Source organism: Chionomys nivalis, chromosome 1 (genome assembly GCF_950005125.1).
Source record: "Chionomys nivalis chromosome 1, mChiNiv1.1, whole genome shotgun sequence".
Classification (NCBI taxonomy): domain Eukaryota; kingdom Metazoa; phylum Chordata; class Mammalia; order Rodentia; family Cricetidae; genus Chionomys; species Chionomys nivalis.
This window is the reverse complement of record NC_080086.1, coordinates 26,566,255-26,585,986: the sequence shown is the minus strand read 5'-3', so window position 1 is coordinate 26,585,986 and position 19,732 is coordinate 26,566,255. Positions and strand designations below refer to the sequence as shown.

Below are 19,732 nucleotides of genomic sequence, written 5' to 3'. Positions count from 1 at the left end.
TGAACATGCTCCCCGAGGAAAGTAAGTTCCCCCTAAAGAAACAAAAGCAGCTAGTCATTACTTTTATTCACATCATGTATTTTGGCATTTTTCCAGAGGACCGAGGAGGCAGAAGGGCAAGGGGTGGAAGGTGTCCCTATTTCCCTCATATCCTTCTTTGCCCAACCACAAGGGAGCAAACACTTAAGGGGAGGGGAGACACAGTCACTCCCTCCCCAAGAAGGATGCATAAAGCCACACCCACGCACACACAGATAGGACCCCTCCCCACTCCAGGGGCTGGGCCATCACAGAGAAGCAGAGAGAGCACTGTGGATTCCAGGGGAGGGGAAGGAAGCAACAAGGTCCCAGTGTGGACAGGCAGTTGGCCCCTTCCTGTCCCATCCCTGCTCTATCCCCAAAGTCTACTGAGTACCCCTCCTCTTTGCTTGGCCATTCTCCAATAGCCTCCAGCTCTTTCCAGCTGCTGGGGACAAAAAGAAAAAGGGTACAGAGCATGGGGCTGAAGTCCATCCCTCAAACCCTGTCCCCCATGCCAGAAGGTCTGTCCCCTGCCCAAAGTCGTAAGGGTTGAGGGCAGGCTCTTAGCTGACCACTCTCTGGTAAAAGTAGATGTAGCCCAGGTCCTTGGGTGGCTTTTCGGAGGCACACACTTTCTGGTCATTGTAGATCACCCACCTGGGAAGTGGGAGGGACAGAGAAGGATAATAAAGTGGGCATGCCAAGTTGCATCATGTTCATCTCTCATGCCCACCTGAGATCCCTGAGGTGTTTCTGGGCAAGGATCTCAACTTTCTTCATTCTATGTTGTGATCCCCAAATCTACATTCCAGCTAGGAGTCTGAAAGGAGCTTCAAAATCCCATATTCGTCTGTTCCCATTTGATGTCAGATTATGTATTTATTTAGAGACAGGATCCCAAGAGTTCTGGCTGTCTTGGAGTACTAGTAGACCAGGCTGGACACAAACTCAAGGATCTACCTCCTTCTGCGTCCATAATGCTGGAATTAGATGTGTATACAACTACATCTGGCCAGTTTTTTTTTTTTTTCCCCCTTTTCTCTGTGTAACAGCCCTGGCTATCCTGGTACTCACTCTGTAGACCAGGCTGGTGTCTATCTGAGAGAGCTCCAGCTGCCTCTGTCTCCTGCGTGCTGGTATTAAAGGTGTGCACCACCATGCCTAGCCAGATTGTATTTTCAAAAATTACAATAATTTTTTTTATTTTATTTTCGAGACAGGGTTTCTCCGTAGCTTTTTTGGTTCCTGTCCTGGAACTAGTTTTTGTAGACCAGGCTGGCCTCGAACTCACAGAGATCCGCCTGCCTCTGCCTCCCAAGTGTTGGAATTAAAGGCGTGCGCCACCACCGCCGGCAAAAATTACAATTATTTATTTTGCACCAATATGCACTTGAACCATGGTGTGTTTAGAGGCCAGAGGGCAGTTTTCTGATTCTGGGATCTAACTTAGGCTGTAAGGATTGACAGCTAGTGCCTTTATTCATTAAGATCTTGTCAGCCTGGACTGTACTTTTTATCATCTTCCACCCATTCCTGTGAAGCTGGAGAAACCAGAGAGACCAATGTTTTCTATCCCTCTTTCCTTTTCTTCTTTTTTAAAGATTTATTATGTATACAGTGTTCTGCCTGCATGTATGCCTGCACATCAGAAGATGGAACTAGACCTCATTATAGATGGCTGTGAACCACCATGTGGTTGTTGTGAATTGAACTCAGGTCCTCTGGAAGAGCAGCTAGAGCTCTTAACTGCTGAGCCATCTCTCCAGCCCTTTTTCTTTTTTAAAAAAGGATTTTTAAAGTATGTGTGTGTCTTTGGGTGTCTGCACCTAAGTAACGGTGCTCACGAAGACCAGAAGGTGCCAGATCCTTGGAAGTAGAGTGACGTACGATGGCTGTTAGCCTCCATTTGGGTGCCCAGAACTGAAGCAGGTCTTGTGATCTTAGCCAATGAGCATCTCTATAGCCCACCCTACCCCCTTTGGAGACTGGGTCTCATACAGCCCAGGCTCACTTAATTCATTCACCATGGAGCCAAGGATGGGCTTCAACTACTGGTTCACCTGGCTCCATTTCCAATGCTAGCACTGCAGCCATAGCCATCACACAGCTACTGATCAGCCAGTATTTTCACTGAGTAATTAGAGTCTTTGCCACAATTGTTTAACTTTGATGCTGGCACAGGCAACCCATAACCAGCAGATGACTATGCGCTAGTAAAACTTCACTTACAAAAGCAAAATAGCCAGAGTAAGCCCTGGGGTATGGCTTGCCTACCCGTGTGGAGACATTTTTTTCCTGCCTTCTCCCACAAATATTCTAGAGACTTCCAGGCTGCCCTTCCTCATTCCCACCAGCACCTCTTCATTCACAGTGCATATTGCTAGCCACTTACCTGCCTTCCTTCTTGATGTGGCAGACATAGTGACCACACATAGTAGAAGTGCCCATGTGACTGATGAAGGCAAAGAGCTGATACTCTGGGGAAGAAAAGGACGATAAAGCGGAGGAGAAAATACAATGTTCTGTGTGACAGTAACAGCTCAAACTCAGGACGAGAATTTCAGGGAACAAGGGGCAAAGGGTATCTCTGCTCCTAGAATTCCACCCTCACAAGCCCCATCAGAGAGGCAAAGCTCCTAACCCTCAGATCGGGGGGCACGGCTCTAGGATGAGGGGCCTGGTGCAGCAGATAGCCTCAGGTTTGCCCTGATCCTTGGAGACACTCACTTCCAGAACCATCCCGGACTTTAGGTCCCACTGGCACAGACTCAGAGATGGAGTCAGCAGCTGAGCGTCCCTCTGAGATATCCATAGCAGCTTCTGCATCGAGGTCGTCAATGTGACTGAAGATCCAGTCTACAGCCCGTTCTAAACTATTGTTCTTGAGAGGAGGGAAGTATTACATTTACTACCAAGTCAGGCGGGCTCACCAACACTGTGGCTATCACAATCACACGAGGGCGGCCAGCGTCAACCACACTACACTGGGTTTTGGTACCACCAACCAAAGCTGTTAATACAACCTTACTCCTACCCCCACTTTTCCCCACAAGCTCCAAGTCCTTAGCTGGGGCAGCCATACCGTGGCCCGCAGAGCTTTCAGGGCCTGGTCCCTTGAGAAGCCCATGGAAACAATGGTGGTCACACAGTCCTCTGGTGGGGGATCAACTGCTGCACTTGTGGAGCCAGGCCCGCTGGAGCCAGGCAGGATGAGGGGATTTGCAAAATCTGTGGATGCAGAAGGGATGAGTGTTTGGGGTAGGGGGATGGATGGAAGCCCTGTCCCATCCCGCTACCCACCTCTGCTTACCTGGATCATCCATGTGTGACATAACCCAGTTCATGGCTGCTTCGGCCCCACTGTTCCCTGTATAGTAGACAGCTTTCCGGCAGGCATCCATAGGGAAACCCATTTCCACCAACTGTATGATGACGGATTCATCCAGCATGGGCGCTGTGGTAGAATGGCAGGCACTATGACTTATGCTACTGTTTCTATGTGTTCCTTTACCCTCTCATATGCCAAGCCTCTAGCCTTTTCCCAATTACCTACATGTTTTTCTCTTCCACAGACAGCTATTCATATCAGAACTAAAAATAACCACAAGCAAAATGTGGACCTGGTATCCCAAAGGGGATTGATTTTCTGCCATTTAAGAAGTATAATACCCCTTCCCAATCCAAACCAAGGAAACAACAAAGATATAGGAGATTTTTTTTTTCTTTTAAACACTGCTGGCCCATAATATCTAGCCTCTTCTAGGCTAATTCTCACGTATTAATTTAGCCCATTTCTAATAATCTGCGTAGCACCACTAGGTGTGCTTACTGGGAAAGATTCAGCATGTCTGACCTGGCGGCTGGCTGCATCGTGTCTGGCTCTGAGAGGAGCTGCCCTGCATCTGAGCTCACTTCCTCTTCCTCCCAGCATTCTGTTCACTCCACCCACCTATATTCTAACCTATGAGGGCCAAGCAGTTTCTTTATTAATTAACCAATGACCTTCCTCCATAAGATATAGGAGATTAGCCAAGGCTACAGACATCCATCTTAAGAATGCAGCTGCGAGTATTGTAGCCAGTCTTCACATCCAATAAAGGTACAGAGAGAATTCGACAGGGAGGACAGGAGAAACATAAAGGATGGTGGGAAATGCAGAGAAGCCCTCCCCCATTAGTAAGGGAGAGAGACAGGCAGGAAGAAGAATCACTAACATGTCGGAGAGGAGAAGTGAGGGGAGCAGAAGGAGTCTTCGTCTTCGTTGCCATAGAAACCAAGGCTACCTTTGGGCTCATCCGGAGTGACCAGGGGTGGGGCAATGTCAGGCAGCTCTTCCTCTCCTGGCTGTAGCCCTGCGCCCCTCAACTGGGAGATGTCTAGCTCCTCTGGCATCTCAATGGACACATCTGTAATTGGAAGGGCAGGAAAAGAGTGACTTTAGCAGCTCCCTAATGCTCATCAGCACAGGCACAGCAGACCCTCGGGCTCCTGTCCTATGTTCTGGAACTGCTCTTCGTAGTTCCAACCTCGGGACACATGTGGAAATCTAGGAGTCAAGGGACCTATATTCTAGTCCTAATTCTACTACCATCTGAGCTACAGACAGGCCAGGGACCTCTCACAATCACCTTACACATCTGTAGGTCTCAATTTCCTTATCTAGAAAATCAAGATAAACCAGTTATGTCAAGTTAGAGACAAAGATCTGTAAGATCTGCTTCAAGATTATCACAATAAGAACTTATCCACTAGAAAAATTTTAACCATAAAATCAGTTGTAAATCACAACTATCAAAATGGCTTTAGCTAGCAATAATGGCACATGCCCTTAATCCCAGCATTTGAGAAAAATTCAGGCCAGGCAGGGTTACACTGTGAGACGCTATCTTAAAAACAAACAACAACAAAAAACCCCAAAAAAGTTTTAATCAATCTTTTCAAACTAGATACATTTTGAAACATACACAGAATGTTTCCTTGATACATGTTAAGACTATCTTATTCTAGGGCTTTCCACATTACCACCCTCACCCCAACCAGCATACCTAGTTTCTTGGGCACCCAGTCTAAGCCAAAGGTGAACTTCTTGATCTGGATGACCAGGTAGTCAGGGAAGGAGGCAAACCGTGTAGTCCTGCAGAGAGAAAATGTGCTGGTACCCCAGGATGCTCCTTCATCTACCTGGATCTGGACTCTCTAGTAAAAGTCCAGGATCCCAGAAGATACTCCCCTCTCTTCACACCTGAGTAGGGGTTAGGGGAGCTGCAAGAGCCAGGAAGAGGACTATTTGGCAGAAGCAGCAATAAGCTGGAAGCTGGGGACTTGGTCCTAAAACTAAAGCACCTCTTCAGTTCTCTAGGTCATGCCAGTGGCCAAAAGCAAGCTATTTGCTACAAGTCCAATGACCCTTCAGGTGACACAAGTGCCTATGCTCTGGCATAATGGGGAGGATGTGCAGAGGCCATACTGGAAAAAGCCTGCACTATCAAAGAGGAAGTGTCAGGAAAGGATAAGCTAACAGACAGTCATCACCCGTGTCGATCCTGCTGGGGTCTCCTGGTCCCCTCAGGAACAAACCCCCAGGTCCAGGGGATTTAATCCTGAGATCTCAACTAAAAGGGATGAGCAAACAGCCAAGAGACAAATACGTCTTTGATGATTACCCCACCAAAGGCCTGCAGCTCAAACCCAGGCCAAAGGACATACTTGACAGCTACTGATTTCGCCTGTAGGGCTGTACTCCAGAAGTCGTCCACCTGCTCAGGCGCCCCATAGGCTTCCAGGCAGGAGCTGAAGGGCACCTGGGCCCGAACCAGTTCTGGCAGTGGTACTTTCTCCTCTTCAGCTTGCCGCTTCTTCTCTTCATACTCTAGAAGCTCCTCTGGTGAAAGAATTGGGTGGTGTATTCTTAGGATGTCCTTGTCCTCTGGTCAGCTTTACCCTTTATTCCTGTTTCTTTACCCTACCGAAGCCCACTGGACGCACGGCCCATGTACCCTGCTGCTCATCACGACAGTGCTAACAAGCCCACTCCCACTGTGGCCCAGCTTCAGACCCCCAGCCTTCATTCATACCAAGGCCTTGCTGAGCAAGTTACCTTTGTTAAGGGCTGCGTCCATGGGCACAGGCAACTGCACAATGTAGTCGACTCGCTGAGTGTACTTGACCTTCTCTGTGGCCAGGCACTTGATCTTTTCTTCCACCAAGAAGCGGAAGACTTCATTTGGATTTTCAGAACTCCGGCAATTCCTCTATGGGAAACAGTCAGGATAGGAAAGTCTAGGCAGTCAGGGAACAAATTGAGGCTCAAAAAATTTATTAGGGAGCCAGTAGGGAACAACAGTGGATTACAAGATAGTCACCTAGGAGCACAGGGATGCAGACAGAGTAAAAGCTTTCCCTAACCAACCACCCTTAACCCCAATTCTGGCCCCCATAATACTCTACCTGTATTTTTCTAAGCAGTAAGTATTCTTGGGCTGGGGATGAACTGGGAACTCGTGCACGCTAGGCAAGTGTTCGACCTCTGTGCCCCACCTCCCAGCCCTCATTTGTCTTTTATTGTTGCTGATGTTCTAAGCTTACTTAGGCTTATCACAAGAAGGATCACAGGTAAAGACCAGCACTTGTCTTGACTATTTTCCTCAGGTGCAACCACTAGTTGAGGGCAGGCTAAGTGCAGACAAACTGCTGAATTACAGGACTGGGTTTAAGGAGAGGAAGTAAGTGGGTACAAACTGAAGGCAAATGGGTGAACCAATACTAGCCTCTCTGCCATCTTCCCATCCTTACCTCCACCATGTTGATAAGGTGAAGGAAGAATTCCTGGGCATCCTGCTGCCGATTCGTGGAGAACTCGGGGTGGCCTTTGCCAATGAGGGCCTTGAACATTCGAGGGGCAATGCCATCTTGAACTTCCTAGGCAGAGCCAAGACAGAGACTCAGTAGCCACCAACTGACCTAATTTGGACACCTTAGTTTCCCTATATAATTCTAAAATCTGAGAAGGATAAAATCCTAAAATTACCTTTTGTTCTGATACCTGCTCCCCATCACCTGACTCCAGGGCTGGCTTGGAGTATTCTCCAGAGAGAAGGCCATGGCCCAGCTTGGCCCTGCAGGTACAGCCAAGAAAACTAGTTAAGTGTCAGTCAACTGATGATCCTTGCAGCTGTCTGCATCTTTTCCCCTCAATCTTGCTCATGACCTTACTTGAACAACTCTTAAAAATGTGTGTATGGTGTTGTGGGGACACCTGAGGCTGCATAGGAACTCAGCTCAAGAGACAACCCACAGCTCCACAGCTTCTAACTGTCCGGGTCTCTACTAAGGCCCACCCTAGGCGAGCATGGTGCAGAAAAGTAGAAAGCTGTGATGCTCAACAGCCGTTGTACAAATGTCCTAGCTACATACACTTGGGTGCTGAAGTCTTGAGTAGGGTCTGATGGGGCATTCTGGAAGATCTTCTCCAATTTATCCACATACCTAGGAGGCAAAAAGAATAGCAGGACAAAGGACTAATCCATCTACAAATCCCAGGGTCGTGTTTTCCCTAGAGTTATAGTTAATTTCTCTGCAGCAACCTATCCATCCTCCCTTCTCAACCAAGGAGAGCATGCACTGTGCTCAAGGCACTTTTCCTGGCCTCTTTCCCAAGGCAAAGCCAAAGAAATGAGACTCCAGCCCAGGATCAGAATAAACAGAAGTCATATTCTTTTGTTCTTTTCTGCTCTATTACTGGGGAGTGTGTGCAAGGGCAGTTTTATAATACGTTCCCTTCATAGCACACCTGCCATAGCAGAAGAGGGACTATTCTTTTTGTTTTTTAAAAAAGGGATTTATTTACTTATTTAGTTATTTAGTTAGTTATTTAGTATATACAGCGTTCTGCCTGCATGTATGTCTGCAGGCCAGAAGATAGGACTGAATTTCATTACAGATGGTTGTGAGCCACCATGTGGTTGCTGGGAATTGAACACAGGACCTCTGGAAGAGCAGGCAGTGCTCTTAACCTCTGAGCTACTTCTCCAGCCCAAACAGGGGCTATTCTAAGAATGAGAGCAGGAACACAGATATGAGAAGAGCCCGAGGCCGGTGTGCAAAGAGACTGGTAACCAGGAGAGGAGCGAAGATGTTGAGAGGTATTTGATTTCAGTTAACTAATAATTCTCTCGACTTCACGGTCCTCCTTAATTAAAAAAATGTGGAAAAACTAAGCCATACTCAGGTTGCGCAGGCACATAGCCACAGAACACAGTAAAGAGAAGCACTCACTTCCTCTGGAAGTCAGGGATGCTGAAGAGCACCTGGACCACAGAGTTGAGGTAGCAGCTGTTCCCCAGGTTCCGGATGCCCGTGTAACCAGGCCCAAAGAGAGGTTTGAGTGGCACTCCCGACTCCTGGATCAGCTCCCATTCACCAATCCGCTGGTTCATGTCTATCTCCAGCTCAGTCATTGTCTTGTCCGTCTGCAGGGAAAGGGGCTTTAGACTGGGCAAGAAACTCAGCCCTGAAGTCTCCCAGAGTCTAGGGCAAGACATAGCCCAGGATTTACAGAATTAGGAGCCTGGGCATGAAATATTAAGTAGTGTCTAAGATCCAAAATGGCAACCATCCTAGATCCATTAGTCACCAAGCCTTTGCCTGAATAAGGGAGTGAAATGACTGAGATTCCACTAGCCAAAATGTTTTTTCCTATTCTAAAGTCATTCCTACTCACCTTTACTTGAAGAACAATTCCTTAGAGAAATGTCCCTGATGCCCTAGCCAGCCCAAGGCCTCTGCTACAAACTACGGTAGTGTTACATCATCATCCATCACTCAGACCACTCTCAAACCAGTAGTTTGCAATTATTCATTCATTTGTGAACATGATTGGGACCCGCCATGCTCCTAGGCCATGTCTATGAAACAAGGAGCACATCTACTTTACTCACCCGGGGCCCCGGATGTAACAAGTGTTTGGTAGTATTCACGGAATGACCAGTTGACTGTAGACTTCTCTTCAAGAGAAATCCATGCATCTTGGGGATTGGGTAACCTCAGTTTCAGGCACACAAGGGCCACAGAGGAAGGAAAGAGAATCTGGCACTAATGGAAAGAGGGGCACTCACCTTCTGCATCTTCAGCATGTCGATGCCAAAGTGGGCTAAGTGCTCTGCCAGGCTAGGGTCCAGAACCATGTCATCCTCGTCGTATGAATACACATCTAGAGCAAAAGGCAGACACAATGTGGGCAGGGGACACAGGCTGGCACTGGCCTAGCCACCAATTCTACCTCCTGCCGAGCGGACATAGGACAGGCAGTAAGGATCCCCTCTCGGCTCACTTGAGCATTAGTGAGGAACAAACCCACCTGGGATTGGTTGTCAGAGGGAAGAGGTCAAATAGGATGAGCGTGGGACTGTGATCTCCTTTTTAAATGCATGTGTGTTCATGTGCGTGTGCAGGGCTTCTTCTTTTTCTCTCTGATTCTGGAGCTAGGTCTTATGTAGCCCAGGCTGACCTCAAATTCATCATGTAGTTGAGGATGACCTTCCCCTTCTGATCCTCCTGCCTCCACCTCCCAAGCACTGGGCTAACCGATGTACTAGCGCACTACCATACCCAGTTCAATGCTGACTCCGATCCTGCCCTTGTACCACAAGTTACTACAGCTAAGACAGGCTTGGAAAGAGTTACTAAACAGATAATGATGGCTGTCTCTAGGAAGGGGACTAGGACTGTGAAAGGTAGTAGTGAAATTTTAAATCTTTTCATTTTTGTATCAAGGGGATACATTTATGTATTATTCATGTCATATGAAATGAGTAAGTGGAACACATTAAGTGGGGAGGGGCAGGAGAGTACCAGCTCCATCGGGTGTGATGGTGCCCAGCTTAACAGCTAAAGGGTAGCCAGTCTCCCTGTAGTGCTCCACAGCATGGTTGTTGCCCCCACTGCCATCAAAGTAGCGTCGGCCACAGAGGATGGAGCCATCTGTCAGGTTGAGCCACAGGTTCTCTCTCATGTCACACTTGGAGCACTTCCAGCCACTAGCCCAGGGAGAAGAAAATTAGCTGAATTCTGGGTTTGGGGGTCTATGGGGGTGGCAGTGAGAAGGGGCTCTGCCGGCCCAGCCAGTCCAAGAGACCATTCTTCTCTCTTCTGGCTGTACCCTGCATTGTTCGTCTCTCCCCACTTCTCCTTTCTGGTCTTGCTCCCTGCCCTCTCTCTGACCAGCTCCAGCACAGGGTGGCTGGCCTCTTTACCCTTCATTTAGGGATTGTGCCCAGAGATGGGAGGAGGCAGGCCTCACCAGGGAGGGATCCGAGCAGGGTTGTCCAACTGCTTGAGATTGAAGGCATGCTTAGACACCTGACGGACTTCCCCATCCCAAGCCTGTACCTCCTGCTTCCGGGAGGCGGAATCAGCTGAGAGTAGGGCTTCCACTGCACTGGTCACCTAGAAGGAGCAGAGAGTCAGCAGGACCCAACCCCTGCCCCACAGACCCTTTCTACCCTTGGTCTCCAGTTTTGTTAGTGCTGTCCACGCCACAACCACAGCAGCCCCTCCTGCCCTAGAGTCTCTGGGTAGGTAAGAGAATCATACCCGATCTCTGACAATGTCGGGAAGCCCCCCCAACCCATCCCGGGCGATCTCCAGGTAATCTGGCAAAATGACAATCTTCACGTCCTCGTCATATTCGTACTTGTCCTCGGTAAGGTCAAACCCACCTTCAACACCTGGGGAGGACAGGGAAGAGGAAGAAAGGAGGGCAACTACCATTTGTCATTGTCTCTTCTCCAATTTGTCCCCTCCAGAGCGCTAAAGTCAATGATCAGGTTTAGGGCTCTCCTAGCAGGTAGCTCACCAATCGCCAGCCGGGTGGGCTTCTTACGAGGTGGGTCCCCAGTGCCCGCACTAGTGTCCTCTTCCTTCTGCAATGGAAAGAGGTTCAGAGGGCCGGGTGTGATGGCACATGACTTTGTCCTAGCATTCAGGAGGCAGAGGAAGAATCTCTATGAGTACCAGGCTAGCTAAGGCTACACAGTAAGACTCTGTCTCAAAAAGACAAAAACAAAGAAAAAAGGAGGGTCAGGAGCAGTCATGAGCCCAGGGACAGAACAAATGAGGAAGACGGAGGGAAAGGAATGGTTAACTGTACAATGGAATGAAGATTACAAAACAATTATGGCAAGTTTTAGTAACAGAAATGAAAGCAGGTGAAAGAAAAGCAAAGGACAGTGGGGAGTCAGAGGCGTCAGTCTGTCACATGCTAGAGCCACCAGAGAGGAGGAGGCTCAACTGAGGAAATGCCTCCGTAAGATGGGGCTGTAGGCAGCCTGTGGGCTACAGTCCCTCTGGTGACGGTGGGGGTCAAATGACCCTTTCACAGGAGTCATATATCAGATATTTCCATTACGACTCATAACAGCAGCAAAGCCAGTTAGGAAGGGGCAATGAAAATAACTGTTTTAGGGTTGCCGCAACAGGAGGAGCTGCATTAAAGCGGTACAGCATTAGGAAAGTTGAGAACCACTGTTGTAGGGCATTTTCTTAATTAATGACTGATATGGGAGGGTCCACCTATTGTGGGTGCCACTCCTGGGCTGGTAGTCCTGGGTTCTGTAAGAAAGCAGATTGAGCCAGCTGATAAGCAGCACCCCTCCATGGCCTCTGCATCAGGTCCTCCCGGGTTCCTCCCCTCTCCGAGTTCCTGTCCTGACTTCCTTCAATGATGGACCATAGTGTGGAAGAATATGCCAAAAAAAAATGTAATCCTTTCCTCCCCAATTTGCTTTTGGTCAATAGTGTCTCATCATAGCAATAATAACCCTCACTAAAAGGAACAGACATACAAAACAGGCACCTGTGTAAAGTGTCTGGATGTTCCCAGCCCATACCCTAGCCATTGGGCCTACCAGTCGCCGGGTCCTCCGGAGATGCAGGTAGACGCGCTGGCCCGTCTTGTTGAAATGTCTCTCCACATAGTGTTTCCCAAAGCCCAGGAATGTGTTCATGCAGATGTAGAGACCACCCTCAGACTCCTGCAGGGCAGCACAAGTGGGAAAACACGCAGGGTGAAGCCTGGACATGTGGGGAAACTAAGGACCTCGAGTCAGAAACTATAGGTTTCCTAACACTGTGTGGCTCTTAGCAACTTATCCATCCTTCCGGGGCATGATGTATGGCTGAAGATCTCCCAGCATCCTCTAGGAGTTTGAAAACAGTCAACAAGCACTTGAGGCAGCTGAACAACACCTGTTAGTCACTGATCTTCTGGCTCGTTATTGAGTGGGCTTTGAAGCTCACCTCTTCTTTGGCTCAGGAGATCCAGAAAGTGAATGGGGCTGGCAGTGTCAGGGACTACATTCAGAAGAAAAAGAGGTCCTTCCTGGGAGAACAAAAGGCCTACACTTTCAGACCGATCACCACCAGACCTCCTAGGCCAGAGGGGCAGAACACACAGCACCAAGCAATACACCTAACCCTGAGCTTGACAACAGCCAGCCCTTTCCTTTGCCACACTCTACGAGAGGAAAACCCTGGCTCTAGAGGAAAATACCTGTTTGGGACTCACAGCTAAACATGAACCTAGATTATCAAGGTCCTGAAGTCCATCGTTTTACAGCCACTAGCTACCCGTACCCCATCCCTCTCCTCAGTAAGATCTCCACTGAAGCCCCATCAACCTGCAACCTCAAAGCCTGCCCTTTTTATTTACTTTTATTTGTTTATTTTTAACACACAGTCCCCTTGTGTAACCTACACTGGCATGGAACTCACTGTGTAGCCTATGATGATGGAAACTTTTGTCCAGCTTCAGCCTCCCGGGGGCTGGCTGGGGTTACAGGTGTGTTACCACCACACCTGGCTGAGATATCTCTTCCACCAACACTCTGGCAGCACTGGCTGAGATAGCAAGACTACATAAAACTCAAGAACAGGGACAACAAAGGCCATCCTGCATCCCGAGGAGGGAAAGCTAAGCCAGTCTGCCAGTGCCTTTGTAAGCGTGGCTGCCTCTGTAATAGTGAGAAAGTGGGAGAGGAGACTGGAGAATAGAGAGTCTGGTCTCAGACCCAGGGCTTTGAGCAAAGACGTCCTTTTCCTGGAATAAAAGCTTCGTGGCCTTGAACACTTCCCACTGTGCTAGTGAAATTAGGTCGTTATCTAAGACAATTAGTGGACCAGTGCACCGTACCACCCCCTCGGACAGTGCAGGCTGCAGTGTTCACGGGCGAAGCATTTCTCACCAAAGGTCAACTACACTCTCTTTCTTCCAGACAGAGAATGAGAAGATAATCTGCAGTACTCAAGTTTGTTACTAAATCAGGAAGGCTCTTCTGAGATTTAGAATCGAAAAAGGGAAGGTGTTGGAAAATTACAAAACAAACAAACAAACAAAAAATCCCACCTTTTCTGGGTCATTTAAAGTAGCTACTAAGGAGGAGACAAGAACAAGTTTAAATTGCTGTAAGTGTAAAGACAGACCCACTGATGTCTACTTACCCTCCTGGGAGGAAAGTGGGCACTCTCAAGTAACTAACTCTTCCGATGAAAATAAAAGGGGAGCCGGGCGATGGTGGCGCACGCCTTTAATCCCAGCACTTGGGAGGCAGAGGCAGGCGGATCTCTGTGAGTTCGAGACCAGCCTGGTCTACAGAGCTAGTTCCAGGACAGGCTCCAAAGCCACAGAGAAACCCTGTCTCGAAAAACCAAAAAAAAAAAAAAAGAAAAAAAAAAAAAAGAAAAGAAAAGGGGCTGCTTTCAGCCCGGATTGAAAACACTGGCGCTCTATGCCAGCAGTCTTCCTTTTTTTCTACCAAGGCCAACTTGAGGGGAGCATCGCATTATCTGGGGCTTAGATCAAAGCCCAGCAAAGCAAGCAGACTACAAATCACAGTAGTGGTCCTGAAGTGGGCATTACAGTAGGCTACTATACTCAGCGCTGGGGATGCACTAATGGAGCCCTTCCACTCTGACTTGCAGTTTTCAGGCCATGAGCTGGTCTGGCTGAATGCTCTGGGCAGGGCCCAACAACCGCTTGAGGGGAGGGGCTGTGAGGGGGGCGGATCCCAAGCAAACTGCAGCCCTTTCAGCCCAGGCCCCGGGGCTCGGCTTCAGCAGAGGATGACACAGGGAGGCAGAACTGCGGGAAGGGAAGTAGGTATGAGGTGGAGCCTGCAGAACGTGAAGCACGGTGTGGGTGGCGGCTTTGTCTAACTAGAGAAGAGTGGGAGCAAGATGGTAAAGGGGCCTTAGCATCCTCCAGAGAAAGAAACCCTCTCCAGGAATACTTCAAAAAGGGTTGTCTCGGTAACCTGTGAAGGACGGAGGAAAAGGGAGGGGGACGCGGCCATAATTCACTTCCGAGAAGAAACGACTAGATCTTTCCCCTGGGCGTTTTTCCTCCCCCCTACCAGTGACCCTCCTCCCCATCCCTTATCCAAATTAACCACGAGTGGAGGATGTTTAACTCAGTTTTTCGCCAAAACTGGATTTCTTCACAGCCCTCTTCCAGACTAGAAGCTGAGGACCACACCTTCCCAACCTCAACCCCAACCTAGAACACTGGGGAGTCGCCCCTAGTCCTCCCACATGAAACTACAAAACCCGGAGAGCCATGCGCAACGTGCAAGACCACCTCCAGGCTTTTTCTGGGTGTCGCCTGGGGGACGTAGTCCGCCGATCAGGTTCCAACTCTATCTTATTATGGTAACAAGAGACAGGGGCAACTACAATGCCCATAATGCTTCACGAGCCCAGGAATAGGCCAAGCGAGAGCTGTAGCTTTCGGGAATGGTAGTCACACTACAGCTCCAGATAATGAAAAGCAAAAGTAGAGAGTCGCGGGGAAAACTACAACTCCCAGGGTGCATCGCAAGGAGGCGGTAGCCCAAGGCTTGCAGGCCCGGCCGAATGACCATGGCGATGGAAGTCGTGGTTGCCGCGGGCATGGGAAATGGGCTTACCGGCGTGTCGAAGGAGAATGCGCACTCGTCTTTGTGGACCCGGTCTCCCGCCTTGGGGACACGAATCGTCGGTAACACTGACAGCAGCGCCTCCTCACTCAGCTCCGCCATGACACCGGCAGCAGCTCCTCCTCACACGGCAGCTCCCACTGTCCCAAGTCCCTCCCCACTCCTGCTCTCGCGTCCAATGAGCGCGACTCGCTAGGCGCATGCGCTAAAGGCAAGACGCGCGAGAACGGCAGTTGGCCTCAGCCTGCCACCTGGTGCTCCGCCCTCCGCCCCACTCTTAGCGAACGCCAATGAAAACCTCTCCTTGCACAACTGATGGCCGAAAGGACCAATCGTGCTCTTCCAGGGCGGGCGCGCGTGTGGAGCCGCGCGGGGAGGGCGCGCAGTTGCGGGTCCCCTGATTCAAGGACTCGTCCAATCTTTATGTGAAGAGCAGAAACTGTGGGCTGTTTAACCCCATGAATTACTGAAACTTGTCCAATCGGAAAACAATCGGGCACTTGTCTTCCCTGTATTTGAAAAGCGGTAGCCAATGAGGCAGACTTTGAGAGATGTGAGTGATAACTTCGTCAACCAATAAGGATTGCTGTCTCGTTTTAGGCAAACCATCCTAACTCGGCCTCCAGCCAGTTTTGCGCGTACGGCAGAATAACTCGCTCGCCCTATTTTGTTTAATAAAATCGAAAAGCTGAGAAGCACCCAGGGTCTCAGGCCTACTGCTGACTGGCGGATACGGAACAAAAGTACCCCTCGGCTCACCAAGGCACAAGCTAGTCCTCACCCCATTGGCCAGCCCTCGTGATAGACATCCTCCAGACCAATAGCCTTCCTGGCTGGAGGGCGCGTTTCCCACAACTGGCCTAAGAGATTCTGCTTCGGCCCAGCCAATAGGGTCAGGGCAGGGGGCGTGGCGGGAAGTTTGAAACGCCTGGCTTTGGGAGTTGTTTTTCCGAGCTGATAGTGTTCTCCTCGAGGTCGAGCTGGGGCCCGGTAAGCGATGCTAATTAGTGGCTAAATCGAGGCTCCAGCAGATCTGAATGCGCCGTTAGACAGCTCCGCTCATTGGCCCCTCAGAGGTTTCTGGGCCAGCGACCCTGAGGTTCCTCTGCTGGAAACTGGGACGATCGGGTGGGTCTGGGGTCAGAGGTCCGCCACGGTGTCTGTAAACTGAGTCGCCCCTGACGGGCGTCCCTTCCTCTGTCTACACAGTCGGGCCCCGTCCCCACCGCTCGTGGAGATGGGCTCTACTCAGAGCATCTCAGGCACTCCAGCGCGGCCTCTGCCACACAACAAGCATCTGGCTCGGGTAGCAGACCCTCGTTCACCTAGCGCCGGCATCCAGCGCACTCCTATTCAGGTACGCTGGGCTGGGGTGGAGAATGAAGAGAAGCTGTCTGGATTCGTGGGCCTCTCTCTAGCCTGTTTCTGTGCGTGTCCTCATCCCCCTGCCACTGGAACCTTACTTTCTTCACCTACCCTTCTTTTGTTATTTATTTTTTGAGGTTCTGATATAATCTCATCATTTATGTCTTCCCTTTTCTCCCTCCAAAACCTTCCTTGCTGTCCTTCAAATTTATGGTCTCTTTTTAATGAATTTCTCTTTTTACTGACTTTCTGGGGTTTGTTGTTGTTTGTTTGTTTGTTTTTGTTTTTGAGACAGGGTCTCACTGTGAAGCCCTGACTGGCCTGGAACTCACCATGTACACCAGGCTGGTCTCGAACTCAGAGACTGACTTGCCTCTGCCTTCCAATACCTGGAATGAAAGGCTTGTGCCACTACCGTGCCTGGCAACTTTCTTTTTTAATCTGCATCTGACAGGCTGCATATCCATGGGCATTAGCAGTTCTGGCTGGGAATATGGGGAGGAGATAAAATTCCAGGCCCAGGCTTGTTCTACCTTATGGTATTGACAGGTGGAGAGCTCCCCGCAGCCAAGTCTGCCAACAGAGCAGCCGGACAGTCCTAAACAAGCCCAGGACCCAGACCCCCGCTCTCCTACTCTTGGCATTGCACGGACACCTATGAAGATCGGTGCTGCAGGTAAGTGACGAACCCGGGGGGGGGGGGGGGTGGATACTGATGAAACTGACACCTGTCTAGGGTGCCGTCGAGACCATTTTTGTTTTACTGGTTTTTGTTATTTGCTTCTTTTTGTAGCTCTGGGGTTTGAGCCAAAGGTCTTGAGCATGCCAGGAGCCCCAGCCTCCTGCTGGATCCCTCACTTAATTCTTTTTAAACATTTACGTGTATGGACAGACACCTGACACGGTTCATGTGTGAAGGTCAAAGGGCAACTTTAGGGGATCCAGTTCAGGTCAGGCTTGGCAACAAGCTCCTTTATCCACTAAGCTGGCCCTTTTTCCTTTCTTCCTTTCTTTAACCCTTGAGGCAGGGTTTCTCTGTGAAACAGCCCTGGTTGTTCTGGAACATGCTTTGTAGACCAGACTGGCCTTGAACTCACACTCACAGAGTGTGCCTCTGCCTCCCAAGTGCTGGGATCAAAGGCCTGTGCCACCACTGCCTGACTGTTTTTTAAGACAAGGTCTTACACTGTAGCCCAGGCTGCTCCGGAAGTGAGGCAGTGCTACTTTAGCAGTGAGTGCTGGAATCGCCGGCATGTGCTGCTATGCCCAGCTCCCCTAGCCCAGTTGGGCCGAACCCTAGCCCTCCTTTTGTGTTCACACTTTCACCGAGCCCCACCCCAGCTCCATCTCAATCTTCTCCATAGCTTCTTTTCTCCTGCCTTGACTTTATTCTTTCCACTCCCTCCCCTATCTGAGCAGGGGTCTTCATTCTCCTCTCTGTTCTCCTCCTTGGTTTGTCTCAGAAGGCCACAGCTTGTTTCCTTTCTTCCCTCTAGACCCTCAGAGTCCCCTGGTGAGAGAACTAAGTGAAGTATTTGAGACCGAAGCTTCCAAGTCCATCTCCCCCGCAGAGCTAGCTCTGCCCCAGCAAGCACCTTTATCTTCTGAACTGGACCTGCCTTTGGAGACTCAGTTATCCCTAGAGGACCAGTTGCTGCCTTGGAGCCAGCCTGAACTCCCCTCCAAACAGGTGTTTACCAAGGAGGAAGCTAAACAATCCACAGAAACTATAATTGCCAGCCAGAACTCAGACAAGCCCTCAAGAGATCCTGAGACTCCCCAGTCTTCAGGTACAAAATTGAAGAGCAGGATGGAGGGGAAAGAAGCTAGAATCACATCCTGGGATAGTGTAGGAAGAATAACTAAGCCCAATTCTGAGTCCTTACTTGGACTAAACCTTTCTTCTAGGTTCTAAGCGCAGTAGACGGAAAGCAAACAGCAAGGTGCTAGGGAGATCTCCTCTCACCGTCCTGCAGGATGACAACTCCCCTGGGACCTTGACATTGCGACAGGTAAAGGAAGAGGGAGAAGACTGTTACTGCGTATCCGGCATTGTATTGGAGCCCTCGCCCCACTCTCCCCTCCCCATGTGCCGTGGCCCTTGGCTCACATGATGCCTTTTGCAGGGTAAACGACCTTCTCCTCTAAGTGAGAATGGTAAGGACCTAAAGGAAGGAGTCATTCTTGGAACTGGAAGATTCCTGAAAACTGGAGGAGCATGGGAGCAAAACCAGGACCATGACAAGGAAAATCAACATTTTGCTTTAATGGAGAGCTAGGTCCATGCTGGATTCACCCAGAGCCTGGTGATAGTCTCTTCCCCAAGAGCACTGAGGAAAGTCTGGCTCCTCCCAGGCTACCACCTCTGGTACTTGGACGTTGTTTTGTTTTGTGTGTTTCTTTTCATATTAAAGGAGATGGTTTTAATTGATGCTTTAGGAAGTTAGACAAAGCTGCATTGTGTCTTCTAAGCCTCTTTTTTTTTTTTTTTTTTTGGTTTTTCGAGACAGGGTTTCTCTGTGGTTTTTGGAGCCTGTCCTGGAACTAGCTCTTGTAGACCAGGCTGGCCTCGAACTCTCAGAGATCCGCCTGCCTCTGCCTCCCAAGTGCTGGGATTAAAGGCGTGCGCCACCACCGCCCGGCTCTAAGCCTCTTTTCTATGCCTTAAGTTTTGATGTTCTCAAGGCTCTGCCCTTGGCCCCTCTTTCCTCTTCCCCTTTTGTTGGGGCTTAGCTATTACATACTTGCTTCTGGTAATTTTCAAGTCCATCTCTCACCCTGACTTTTATTCAGCTGCCGCATAAGCACTCAGTGTTAGTTCCCTTAAAATAAAGTTTATGATCTTCTTTCCCTAAGGCTATTCCTCATTGCCTATTCCCCATCCTTGTGGATTGAGAAGACCCTCACCCACCTATCTGCCTGAACATTATTAGTCTTGACCTTGGTCATCATATTGAATTCTTCTGTTCAGAATGACATATCTGTGAGTATGATCACTAGATCTTGGTGACTCCATGTTTCTGATCTCTTCTCCTGTCTTTTCTGTGTGTGTGTTTTGCTGGAGATTGACCCAGTGTTTTGCTCATGTTAGACAAATACTCTGTTAGTGAACTTCACACTCAGCCCCAGGCCTGCTATCCTTGCATTTCTTGCCACCAGCTTCATGTCTCTAGAGGGCCAGTCTCTTTCCATTTTACCACCCTAAACTTTTAGAGGAGCAATTTTCCTGACAAGCTTGGAGCCACTTGAAACTTTTTTTTTTTTTTTTTTTTTTTTTTTTTTGGTTTTTCGAGACAGGGTTTCTCTGTGGTTTTGGAGCCTGTCCTGGAACTAGCTCTTGTAGACCAGGCTGGTCTCGAACTCACAGAGATCCGCCTGCC

The 19,732-nt window shown here is 49.4% G+C and overlaps 2 protein-coding genes across 5 annotated transcripts; one reads left to right on the top strand and one right to left on the bottom strand.

The window, feature by feature from the left end:
- Positions 1-56: 56 nt before the first annotated feature.
- Usp5 (ubiquitin specific peptidase 5) lies at positions 57-15,148 on the bottom strand. Of its 2 annotated transcripts, none has more exons than XM_057769966.1 (20): positions 14,979-15,148; positions 11,925-12,050; positions 10,874-10,940; positions 10,612-10,745; positions 10,319-10,464; positions 9,871-10,055; positions 9,135-9,229; positions 8,296-8,489; positions 7,435-7,506; positions 7,049-7,136; positions 6,814-6,939; positions 6,119-6,272; positions 5,728-5,902; positions 5,067-5,155; positions 4,236-4,427; positions 3,332-3,475; positions 3,104-3,249; positions 2,749-2,902; positions 2,414-2,498; positions 57-678 (listed from the first exon to the last, which is right to left on the bottom strand). In XM_057769966.1, exons 1-20 carry the CDS (start codon positions 15,087-15,089, stop codon positions 585-587), a joined length of 2,577 nt encoding a protein of 858 aa, XP_057625949.1. In that variant the 5' UTR covers positions 15,090-15,148; the 3' UTR covers positions 57-584. The 2 variants fall into 2 exon arrangements, with proteins under 2 accessions (XP_057625949.1, XP_057625954.1); XM_057769971.1 differs by having other exon boundaries at positions 4,305-4,427.
- Positions 15,149-15,410: 262 nt separating this feature from the next.
- Positions 15,411-18,804, top strand: Cdca3 (cell division cycle associated 3). Of its 3 annotated transcripts, none has more exons than XM_057775972.1 (6): positions 15,411-15,540; positions 16,197-16,344; positions 16,902-17,028; positions 17,849-18,142; positions 18,261-18,364; positions 18,479-18,804. In XM_057775972.1, the coding sequence occupies exons 2-6, from the start codon at positions 16,225-16,227 to the stop codon at positions 18,629-18,631; spliced, it is 798 nt and encodes a 265-aa protein (XP_057631955.1). In that variant the 5' UTR covers positions 15,411-15,540; positions 16,197-16,224; the 3' UTR covers positions 18,632-18,804. The 3 variants fall into 3 exon arrangements, with proteins under 3 accessions (XP_057631955.1, XP_057631939.1, XP_057631948.1); XM_057775956.1 differs by lacking the exon at positions 15,411-15,540 and adding an exon at positions 15,905-15,977; XM_057775965.1 differs by lacking the exon at positions 15,411-15,540 and adding an exon at positions 15,905-16,086.
- Positions 18,805-19,732: the final 928 nt, after the last annotated feature.

What these genes read in the sequence shown, in the direction of transcription:
- Usp5 (XM_057769966.1), bottom strand. Translation starts at nt 15,089, where the DNA reads ATGGCGGAGCTGAGTGAGGAGGCGCTGCTGTCAGTGTTACCGACGATT. An exon ending in ATCCCTGACTTCCAGAGGAA is followed by an intron (nt 7,507 to 8,295) that starts GTGAGTGCTTCT and finishes TTTGCCTCCTAG; the next exon opens with GTATGTGGATAAATTGGAGA. An exon ending in GTCACACATGGATGATCCAG is followed by an intron (nt 3,250 to 3,331) that starts GTAAGCAGAGGT and finishes CTGCATCCACAG; the next exon opens with ATTTTGCAAATCCCCTCATC.
- Cdca3 (XM_057775972.1), top strand. Translation starts at nt 16,225, where the DNA reads ATGGGCTCTACTCAGAGCATCTCAGGCACTCCAGCGCGGCCTCTGCCA. An exon ending in TCCAGCGCACTCCTATTCAG is followed by an intron (nt 16,345 to 16,901) that starts GTACGCTGGGCT and finishes TGGTATTGACAG; the next exon opens with GTGGAGAGCTCCCCGCAGCC. An exon ending in GGACCTTGACATTGCGACAG is followed by an intron (nt 18,365 to 18,478) that starts GTAAAGGAAGAG and finishes TGCCTTTTGCAG; the next exon opens with GGTAAACGACCTTCTCCTCT.